This window comes from Hyla sarda, chromosome 1 (assembly GCF_029499605.1).
Source record: "Hyla sarda isolate aHylSar1 chromosome 1, aHylSar1.hap1, whole genome shotgun sequence".
Lineage (NCBI taxonomy): Eukaryota > Metazoa > Chordata > Amphibia > Anura > Hylidae > Hyla > Hyla sarda.
Genome location: NC_079189.1, coordinates 14,286,274 through 14,298,060, shown reverse-complemented (window position 1 = coordinate 14,298,060; position 11,787 = coordinate 14,286,274). Strand labels below are relative to the sequence as shown.

General features: G+C 40.2%; 1 protein-coding gene across 1 annotated transcript; it reads left to right on the top strand.

The window, feature by feature from the left end:
• Positions 1-739: 739 nt before the first annotated feature.
• LOC130355539 (vomeronasal type-2 receptor 26-like) lies at positions 740-6,552 on the top strand. The gene is made up of 3 exons (XM_056556209.1): positions 740-778; positions 3,693-4,084; positions 6,252-6,552. Exons 2-3 carry the CDS (start codon positions 3,741-3,743, stop codon positions 6,550-6,552), a joined length of 645 nt encoding a protein of 214 aa, XP_056412184.1. The 5' UTR covers positions 740-778; positions 3,693-3,740.
• The last annotated feature ends 5,235 nt before the right edge of the window (positions 6,553-11,787 follow it).

Sequence of the window (11,787 nt, the reverse complement as noted above, 5' to 3'; positions counted from 1 at the left end):
CTCAAGAAGAACATCCATACTGCTGCCAGCCAGATGGTAACTCTCCTCTATCCCTCCTTCTTCAATCATCACCTTTAGCGTTTGCTGTAAAAAGAACATCAATAGCATTACGTCGCTAATTCCGCTATTCTCCTTGCGTACAAACCTAGTAGCCTCCTCTAAAGGCGGAGCACGCGATACGTGTCTCTGATTAGTTCTCAATACCTCCGCTGAAAGTCACACTGGCTGGAAAACTCGTCATTCTGCTGCATAATGAAGTATGTCACTGCTTTGTCCTGCTGGCACAAGCACTGCTTTGTCCTGCTGGTACAACAATATGTAATATGTAACTGAGTTGCACCATGTTGAAATGTCACAAATGAAGTGCTGTTGAGGAAGGCATGTTTGAAAGCATAAAAATGGCAGAACCGAACATTCACTTTACTGCACATATTCAGCACATGCGTAAAACTAGTCACTAGTGTTCAAGAAACGTCTCACGACAAGATTTAGCACACAGGGATATTGTGTGTCATGCCACCTAGACGCAGCACTTTGATGATGTTTGTGCCAGTATCGGCGACCACGTTTCCTAACGTCAGATCACATCCAGAGAGCCAGTGTGAAACTTCCACTTGCAGACAGGACAGCAGCTCCTCTGCTGTGTGGCCTGGCTTGCCCAGGCTCAGCAGATGTAACACAGTATGGCAGCACTTGATTTTGTGGCGATGTACGCTCTTTCCTGTGGGATAATGCAAGATGTCCCTGGAGAAGGAGGACTCGCATAGGAGGAGGATAGGTGGGTGGTGTCAACAGTTGAACCTGTTAAATCCAGAAAATGTGCTGCTTGTGGACGAGGTCTGGCTGTTTGACAGTTGAGAGAGATCTATAGGAACATCAGTAGCAGCAGCATCAGCAGCATTTTCCTCACATTATAGAAAGCCTCGGCTGTCCCTCGCGGCCTTGTGGTGATGCTCCATTTGTCTACATAGAGACATAGTTCCTACACTCGGACCCTGGCTGCGGCTTACTTTCTGTTTGCACAAACGACAAAGTGCTACGTTCTCTGCACTAGGTAAGGTAGAAAAGAACTTCTACACAATAAAATACCGGACAGAGACTGCACCACCTGGCTGCTGTCACCGCTTCTTGTAGTGGTGCTGGTACTGGCACCAACATTACTGCCAGAGGACATGGCAGGGGTCTTCTGACCTTTACCTTGTCCAAATTTTCCTTTTCCAAACATAGTTTTGGAGGAAAGTTTGGATTTGTAGGTTAGTTTTCTTACAAGCAGGTAGGCATAACACAAGTTTGATTTACCCCCCAAAAACCACTTGAGAAGGTTAATGCTTGTGGGATCTAGATGCTAATGATGTATTAACAGGGCTGATCCCTGTGAAATGCACCCCCTTGTAAGGGGCTACTAAGTCCCAAACAGGAAGTTGTAAAAGGTGTTTGCAGAGTTGAGCGCTATGCTGTGTTTAGGATGATTTGCATATGTATTGCTATCATACCATAGCCATAGCATAGCTTTGCTCAGTTCACTGCTTGTTGTGTTTTGTATCCCTAACCTTTAACCCCTTGGGGACGAAGCCCATTTTGACCTTAAAGGGGTACTCTGCCCCTAGACATCATGGCTCCGCCCCTCATGATATCACGGCCCGTCCCCTTAATGCAAGTCTATGGCAGGGGGCGTGACGACCGCCACGCCCCCTGCCATAGACTTGTATTGAAAGGGGCGGGCCGTGACATCAAGAGGGGCGGGACCGTGATCTAACAATGCTCCGGCCCCTGTATTGCCCGTCATTACGTGCAGAGCGAACTCGCTCTGTGCTGTAATGATAGCGCAGTGCCACAGTGAGGTCCCCGGGGCTCCCCAGCAGCGGGACCGCGGAGATCTGACATCTTATCCCCTATCCTTTGGATAGGGGATAAGATGTCTAGAGGCGGAGTACCCCTTTAAAGATGAGGCCAATTTTTGTTTTTGCACTTTCATTTTATCCTCCTCCCCTTCTAAAAATCATAACACTTTCAATTTTCCCCCTACAGACCCATATAAGGGCTTGTGTTTTGCATCCCCAATTGTACTTTGTACTGACACCACTTATTTTATAACATTATCTGTGGCAAAACAAAAAAAAACGTATTTGTGGGGTGAAATAAAAATAAAACGTAATTTTGTTAATTTTGGGGGCTTCCGTTTCTATAGAGTGCACTTTTCGGTAAGAATTACACCTTTTCCTTATTCTGTAGGTCCATATGGTTACAAGGATACCCAATTTATGTAGGTTTTATTTTATTTTACTATTTAAAAAAAATATAATCACATGCACCAAAATTAGTGTGTTTAATATTGTCATCTTCTGACCCCTGTAACTTTTTTATTTTTCTGCATATGGGCTATATCAGGACTTTTTTGCGCTGTGGTCTGTAGTTTTTATTGATACCATTTTTGTTCTGACGGGACTTTTTGATTGCTTTTTATTTATCTTTTTATGGTTCATGAAGTGACCAAAAATGCACAATTTTTTTGAGTGTACGCCATCGACTGTGCCTTTAACTACCCTATTATTTAAATTTTTTATTTTAATGTTTTATTTAAAAAATGGAAAAAGGGGGGGGGGGGGAGATTCAAACAAGGAAGGGGTTAATACACTTTTATAAACTTTTTTTAACACTTAATTTTTTTTAGCCCCCCCAGGGTCTATACCATGCAGTCTTTTGTTTGCATATATTAATCAATGCTATGCCATTCAGTGTTATTGGTGCTCTGCTGCTGTTTTTAGACTCCACGACCAGCACCTGAAGGGTTAATGCTGGGCATCGGCCCAAAGCGGCGGAGCCCAGCATTAATCCTGGCTCCTAGCTGCTGATAGCAGTTGGGACCCACCAGGTTTGACGCGTGCTCTGCTCGTGAGCACGCTTCAAACCCCGGGAACAAGACGAGGGCGTACAGGTACGCCCTATAAGCTTAAGTACGGGGACGTGAGGGCATACCCATATGCCCTCCATCACCAACAGGTTAAAAAGGCTTGCTGGGCTTCCAGGAGACTGAGTGCAGGGCACAGGGTGTAAGCCTTTATGACTGTGTAAAACTGCCCACCCCCTTCCTGCCCGGTTATCATGTGATATGCTGGTCACCTGATGCCACCACCATCTGATCCTACTGCTTCCACTTGGCGCCAAAATGGCATGCTTTTTTATATATTTGGCGCAATTTAACTGGTTCGCATGAACTGAACTGGTAAAAATTTGGGAATTCTGCAAGCCAAGCAAAATGCTAATTTTTTGTCTAATCTGCGTTCACCACGGTCGGCTCGCTCATCTCTAGTTGCTGCATGTTGCTGTAACGTTGACATTAACTTAGCCTTAAATCCACTTCAAAACTACTTAAATACGATCCTAGGTGACCCTAGTATTGCTATACAGGGCTTTAATGCCTTTAGGCAGTGTTATACACATGTTTGGAGGCTGAGGTTATTGCCGGTTAATGGAGAACTAGTTCAGTGAGAATCAAACCTTTTCCGAAAGTTATGTGAGTCTGGCAAACCGAACTTTCCAAAAGTTCGCTCATCTCTTATTGTGCTTAATAGTTCTCCTTTTAGAGTTAGATTTTTTTTCCAGTCAACACACATAAATAAGCTACAAATATATCTTAAGCTCTCATGACATCCTTCAAATCCCTGAATGATAAGATGTAAATTTAATCTCAGTTGATAGATATAAACCCTGTATCCTGAGCCCCGGATCATTATGATCTGATGACAGAGGAGGACTTAGAATCTGTGCAGCAGACATGCAGATCTTTGGAAAACACAATCAGGACTTCTGGTCTCACTAAGCTTTCACAGATGAATTGTGATTTTTTTTTAAATTCGACTTTAATCCATATATTACTTGTCATATGTGTCACTTCCTATGGACAAGGACCAAAGAAATCCCCATCACAGTCTAGACTCAGCCAAAATAATCTGATCACAGGACTGGAATATGAATATTATCAGAGAGGAGACTTCATCATAGGAGGACTGTTCTCGGTCAATATTGACTTTACATTTATAGCTCCATCTTTTCAAGAACATATTGGAAGGCTTCTATGTCTATGGTAAGTGTCATATTATTTGTTCTGTATCCATTAATTTTTATTGAGCACAGACAAAAGTGAACCAAACAGTAAAGAAGTGTGAAGTATAAATTCTACAGAGAAAAGCTTAAAGGGGTACTCTGGTGGAAAACTTTTTTTTTTTTTTTTTTTTTTTTTTTATCAACTGGTGCCAGAAAGTTAAACAGATTTGTTAATTACTTCTATTGAAAAATCTCAATCCTTCCAGTACTTATTAGCTTCTGAATACTACAGAGGAAATTCTTTTCTTTTTGGAACACAGAGCTCTCTGCTGACATCATGACCACAGTGCTCTCTGCTGACACATCTGTCCATTTTAAGACAGTTCCTAAAATGGACAGAGATGTCAGCAGAGAGCACTGTGCTCATGATGTCAGCAGAGAGTTCTGTGTTCCAAAAAGAAAATAATTTTCTTTGTAGTATTCAGCAGCTAACAAGTACTGGAAGGAGTAAGATATTTTTTTTAGAAGTAATTTACAAATCTGTTTAACTTTCTAGCACCAGTTGATTTAAAAAAAAAAATAATAATAATTTTTCACCCCTTTAATGGATACGTATACACTGAAACATAGCAATACACAAAAGCTAATAGTGGTACTGGGGTACAAAATAATGATTCAGGATAAAAAATGACTTAACAATGGAGCACATTTGCAAGGTGTATGTATGGTAGCTTGTAATGAGGGAGTTTGTAAGAATTACTGCTGTTAGTGAAGAAGCAGAGGAGAATAAAAAAAGATTGAGCTAAGATAGTTTTTGGTAATCACAACATGTTCTGCAAAGTGAGAATAAAGTCCAGAGTTGGCACTGCCACTGGGTACAGTACTGGAATAGTGCCGGTGCTCTTCCAGACCGCTAGTGCCGGTGCTCTTCCAGACAACAAGAGCCAAAGATCAGAACAATAGGTTCGGCTGCACTCGGGTTCTCTGCGGGTGCTTTATTGTTTGCCGGTCATACAACAATGCTCAGTCGACCAAGTGGTCGACTGAGCATCGCTGTATGACCGGCACACAATAAAGCACCCGCAGAGAACCCGAGTGCCTCCGAACCTTTTGTTTTGATCCACAAGATGTTCTGCACATGTGGGATGTGTACATGTGTGAGGCTGTTATTTTCTGCCATTTTATCCACACATTCTTCAATAGAAATCCTTCCTTGAATCACATGAGAAAAGTGCCACATTGCAATCATTTGTAATAATGAAAATGGCAGATAAAAAAAGCACCTACACTAATACACATTATTTTGGGTTAAAAAGCCACAAATTCATCAAGTAGGACACAAAAGAGGGGATTGAATTTTGTGTTGTTGTTTTTATATATATATATATATATATATATATATATATATATATATTTACATATATATATATATATATATATATATATATATATATATATATATATATATATATAAATTGCATCTGAGGTAAGCCAAATATGAACAAAGATCCGTAGGCTTGCAAAAATTTGTAAAGCTATTTTACAGTTACAATTTTTTTTGAAATCTCACTAAAGATCTTTGATTTTGGCACAATTCCACCAGATGAGATGTATTGAGTCAACTATAAAATTCCCATCTCCACCAGTTAAAGGAGTACTCGGTGGAAAATAATATTTTTTAAATCAACTGGTGCCATAAAGTTAAACAGATTTGTAATTTACTTTTATTTTAAAATCTTAATCCACAGGAAGTTCTTTTCTTTTTGAATTTATTTTTTGTCTGGCAACAGTGCTCTCTGTTGACAGCTCTGTCCATGTCAAGAACTGTCCAGAGTGGAAGCAATTCTCCATAGCAAACCTATGATGCTCTGGACAGTTCTTGACATGAACAGAGGTGTCAGCAGAGAGCACTGTGGTCAGACAGAAAAGAAATTCAAAAAGAAAAAACTTCCTCTGTAGTATGCAGCAGCTGATAAGTACTGGAAGGGTTAAGATTTTGAAATAGAAGTAATTTACAAGTCTGTTTAACTTTCTGGATCCGGTTTAATTTAAAAAAAGATTTCCGCCGGAATATCTCTTTTAAGGGTCCATCTAAAACTTAACATATGACTATATAGACAGTGAAGCACAACAAAAATGGTTAAAAGAAAATAAGGAAAGAAAAGTTTAACATAATAATGTGATTTGTTTCAATAACGTCTCCACAGCCCAAATGTTAAACGCTACATGGAAATTCAGACTTTTATCTTCGCTATTGATGAGGTGAACAAGGACCCGGACCTCCTCCCTAATATCACTCTGGGTTATCATATATTTGATACTTGTGGAGACAAGATGATGTATATTCACAAAATGCTAAATATTTTATCAGGGGAAAAGGATGTCCCCAATTATAACTGCAGGATTCAACACAGTGAAGTCGCTGGTTTTGTCAGTGAAGATTTTGAACCAGCAGAAATTTTGAATTTATACAGTCATCCAAAAGTAAGTGTCATATACAAGTTCTAAGACATTTTATGTATGTGAGAACACATGATACCATAATCAATCTCATATTAGGGTCTATTAACCTGTTAAGGATGCAGGGCTGGGGGATGCTCAGGCAAAGATGTCTGCTGTTATATTACAGCAGCCATTCCAGCATATAGCCCATATTGCCTGAAAAATAGGGTGACTGATGCTGTTCTGGACAGGACTAATCACCCTTGATTGTCAGGAGTGAGGTGGTACTGATGACACCTCTCAATCACCCTGATTAGTCTGTCCGGCTCGACCAACCAATCAGGGCTCCTGATGCTAAATTTTCTTCTCTGCCCTCCCAATCCCGTGCCGGGACAGTGCGCAGAGTGGGAGCACAGTGATTTGCTGTGGGATCAGCAGTGTTTGCGGCAGAGATCAGCAACATTTGCGGCAGGGATTTGCGGCATTTGCAGCGGGGATTAGCAGCGTCGGCAGCCGGGGATAAAGTGAGGTGAGAGGGACCCTTTCCCTACCAGTGTACCTCCACCTGCTTTGCAACAGCTGAAGGCACACTGATTGGGAAACACTAGAGTTAGTGTCAGTTCCCTAACTCAGTGTTTCCCAAACTGTGTGCCTCCTGCTGTTCAAAATTAAAACTCCCAGCATGCACTGGCAGACCATGCATGATGGGAGTTGTAGATCCATGCAGCCAGGGATCAAGTGAGGTGAGAGGGGCCCTTTCCCTACCAGTGTGCCTCCACCTGTTTTGCAACAGCTGAAGGCACACTGGTGGGGAAACACTGAGTTAGGTAACAGACCCTAACTTTATGAGCCACAGATTCCCAGTTTTGTTGGACTTTGTTAGTTTGATGGCAGCTTAAACAAACGCCCAACGGTTTGTGTCCCAGCACCCCAATGCTTTTTTGGCAAGGCCCAATAGATGGACCCCCATCAATGCAGCCCAGATGAGGACATATTAAGGCCTCCTCCTCAATATGGGCCTAGTGAAAAAAAACTAAGATTAGGCAATACTGGAGTGGAAGAGTTCTGTACAACACCCTACTTTACCATATGGCCATGAAAGGAGCTTGCTATTAGTAAATCCATCAGTGTTGTGACTGCTCTTGTGACAGTCACAGAACTATACACCACCTATAGAGGACAAGTATATTTCTTGCCATGCGTGACTGTCCTAATCTCTGCAACTGTCAGAATACCCTATGCAAATCCCTAATTTAGGCCTCAAATGTGCATGGGACTCTCTCCCTCCGGCGCCCTGTTGTATTTCAAGGCAACAGTTTAGGACCCCTTATGGAAAATTGTATTAAAAATTTTGTGGGGCTTTTGCTTCTTTTACCCCTTATGAAAAGGAAAACTTGGGGACTACACCAACATGTTAGTGTAAGAAATTAAATTTTTTTTTACACTAACATGCTGCTGTTTCCCCATATTTTTCATTTTGACAAGAGGTTTAAATAGAAAAAGACCCCCAAAATTGTTAACACAATTTATCCAAAGTACAGAAATACCCCTTATAGGAAATGGAGAGGTATCCGGCTTCTCAGCAAGCTGTTAAAATGTCAAGCTTTAACTCAGTCCATTAAGACATAGACAGGGGTTTAAGCAAGCGTGCCGACGCCTTTTCGGACCAACGAGGAGTCCTTTGCCATGGCAAATAACAAACAGAACTGTGCTGGTTTTTATAGTGTACCTGATTGTTGTTTGGGTCCTCCCATCCAGATGGGCCGGCGTGTTATGGCAGTTCTGGTGGATGTCAGGTGAACATAGCCCCATACAAGCTGAGCTATGTGGAAGACCTGTATTGGACCAGTGCATCAGTGGAAGTCCTCTAGTAGTCATTGGGAACAAGATGCACTGGTGTGAACATGCGTCTTCACCAGGTAATGGCTAAACAAATGCCAAACCTAATGTGTATGACTGTGCACTAGATACAATGAAATTGTAAATACAGACCTAAAAAGATATAGTGTATTAAATAATACTCCTAAATAATAAGAGTGTATAAAAGTATAAACAAGCAAAGTATTAATATACACATATGACCACTTCGAATAATGAGTATTATAGGATTAAACCATACAGACTACAAAAATACCTAGTCAAAATTACTAACACGATCTCTAATCAAAAAGCGAGCACAAAATCATGCTCTACTAGTTCAAATGGACTACCCACAAGTAATCAATGTAAATGATAACTAAGTTGGTCTATATAAATACAAAAAAGAACTAGTAGTAAAAAAGGATCGTGTTCAGACATATAGAAATAACTCAGCCTAATTAAGCAGCAACCACATAGAATATACACACGAGTCTAACTTACATGTATAAATACATCAGACTATCATTGCAACATGTAGAAAATTAGTATTATGAAAATAATAAAAGACACAAAGAATAGTGGGGAGTTAAATTCTTTGATTAGCAGCAAATGATAAGAATAATAAACTAATATATGTACATGAGGTCATTGCGATAGTTTAGACCCCTAGGGGCACGTATGTCTAGAGATAAAATCCCAAAAGCTTCTCTAGACTGCACCATACGTGTCCAGTCACCACCCCTTTTCGGTTGGTGCACTTTTTCAATGCCGCAAACCGTTATGTCTGAATAGTCCCCGTCATGGACTTCTCGGATATGTTTACTGAGTCCTGACGATGCACGAGTACTATTGAAAGGATGTGTGGATGTGGCAGATCTTAGGTGCTCCGCAATGCGGGTTTTACATTTCCAGATAGTGCATCCTGCATATTGAATTTCAGTTCATGAACATTTTTATGGAATAAGTAGACCTGTTAAATTTGGAAGTGAAAGTTTGGGTAGAATTAACAAGTTTGCAAGTTGGACACCGAGGTTGATTGCATTTATGAAAACCAGTGCAGGATAACCAAGTTCCAGCTCAATTGGAAGTTTTGGGTAGGGGCTTAAACTTTGTCCCCACCTCTAAACCGGATTTATATCAGACTATAAAAGACTTAATAAGTTTGTGAGATCGCTCACTGTTAAAAGAAATTTTTTCTCAGAAGATAACATATTTTTTTTTTTTTTTTTTTTATAACAATACTTTTTTATTGAAAAGATTTTCATATACAAAAAGTAGAACACAATACACTTAGAACATATAAGGAGGTGAGACACCTCTCTGAAAGTGTAAATAAATAACAACATAAGATAACTAACACATTGCACAAGTTCTATCCATCAAATAGGTAAAATAACCATAAAATAAAATACTTTTGTCTTATTTTTTTTTCCTTTTTTTCCTTCTTTACCTTTCCTCTTTTTATTTTTCCGGGTCTTAGTTTACTGTATGAGTACAAACCCAATTGTACCAGGGTTTCACCAAGTACCTCAATTATCCGTTATATCTGTATTGTATTATGTGGGCCCTGTAACCAAACATCCCATCTAGTAAGAAATTCAGCCTCCCTGTCACAAGCCGAAGCCACCTTATATTCGTGCCACCCGTTAAGATTAACTTTAGAAACGATCTCTTTAATGGATGGAATATGGGATGAAGTCCAATACTTAACTATGAGAAATCTAGTGACAATTAATATATGAATAATTATAGACTTATGGAAAGAAGAATATTGGTCTATATCTACATTAAGCAGAGCTAGAGCTGGATTCAGGATGACAGGGAAGCCGCAAATGCTAGACATTAATCTACCTATACGTTTCCACATCACACTTATTTTGGGACATTGCCACCATACGTGATAGAAGGTACCTCTCTCCTTGCACCTCCAACACTTCTCCGAAGAAGAAGTAAATTTGGCTAGTCTGTCAGGGACTAAATACCATCTATATAGCAGTTTTTTGGATGTCTCCAAGTGGGCCACGCACCTAGAAAGTTTGGGTACAACTGAGTGGGCTCTACTCCATTGGTCATCCGAGAATGACACATTTAAATCTTGTTCCCATCTAGTTTTGTTCATATCTTCTATTACACCATGTTTATTGACTAAGAAATTATAACACCAAGATATGCCTCCTCTATGGTAACCCCCTTGAGAAAACCAGTTATGTAATTCTGAGTTAACAGTGGAGAGAGGTACCTGTACAGTTTCCATGGCGTGTCTGACTTGGAGAAATTTATAGAAATCTTTGTGAGAGATATCAAATGAGTGGTGCAAATCGTCAAAGGATACACATTTCTCTCCATCCCATACATCTCCTATTTTGTGTATTCCCTTATGTATCCATGCTTCTAACGTGAGGTGGGGTATAAGGGCTTCTAGTACTCCTATTGGGGCTTCCAGGTGTGCGGTATGATAAAGACGACGTGGTATGACATAGGCAGACCAAACAGAATGAATGGCAGCAATCATGGGATGCTCAGAGAAGGGTTTAGAATGAAATAAATGTGTAGCAATTAATGTGTGGGCTATAGGGGTACGATTCAATGCAAAATGTTCAATCTCCACCCACAACTTGGATGTGTCTAGAAGCCACAGAGACTTTAATTGGTCCATAATAACCGCTTTATAGTAAGACGCTATAGATGGACAGCTAATTCCTCCATTTTTAAGGGATGGGTACAGGTAAGATGTCTTAATTCTGGACTTCCTTCCTTTCCAAATGTATTTCATTAGTAGTGTTTGCAGAGATTGAATGTATCGATAGGGCAAAGTAATCGGTACATTTCTGAAGGTATAGAGAATTTTAGGCAAAACCATCATTTTGATGGCCGAAACCTTACCCAGCCAGGACACCTTCAAATTGGGCATCTGGGAAGTAATTCTCTTTAGATCTGTATAAAGCGGAATATAATTAAGGTCATACAATTTTTTAGTAGGAAAGGTTAATTTAATACCCAGATAAGGAATACAATTCTCCGCCCAGGAAAAAGGATATAGGCCTTTCAGTCTGGAAACAACTTTGTTGGTCAAGCCCATATTCAAAATATGGGATTTGGAGGGGTTAATTTTATAATAAGAAAGCTTACCAAAATTGTCTAATTCTTCTATAATTCTAGGGATGGAAACCTCAGGGTCTCTACAAATTATCAGAATGTCATCCGCGAACAGGCCAATACGGTGTTCTCTATCACCAATTTTTATGCCTGCTATTGTCGGGTTAAGTCTAATACATTCCGCCAGGGGTTCCATCACCAGGGCAAAAATAAGGGGAGAAAGGGGGCAACCCTGTCTGGTCCCATTAGTGATATCAAAATTATTAGACATGAAACCTGAGGTAAAAACAGAAGCTGAAGGGGAACTATATAGCGCCATGATCGCGGTCCTAATTTTGTCGGAGA

What these genes read in the sequence shown, in the direction of transcription:
- LOC130355539 (XM_056556209.1), top strand. Translation starts at nt 3,741, where the DNA reads ATGACAGAGGAGGACTTAGAATCTGTGCAGCAGACATGCAGATCTTTG. An exon ending in GGAAGGCTTCTATGTCTATG is followed by an intron (nt 4,085 to 6,251) that starts GTAAGTGTCATA and finishes ACGTCTCCACAG; the next exon opens with CCCAAATGTTAAACGCTACA.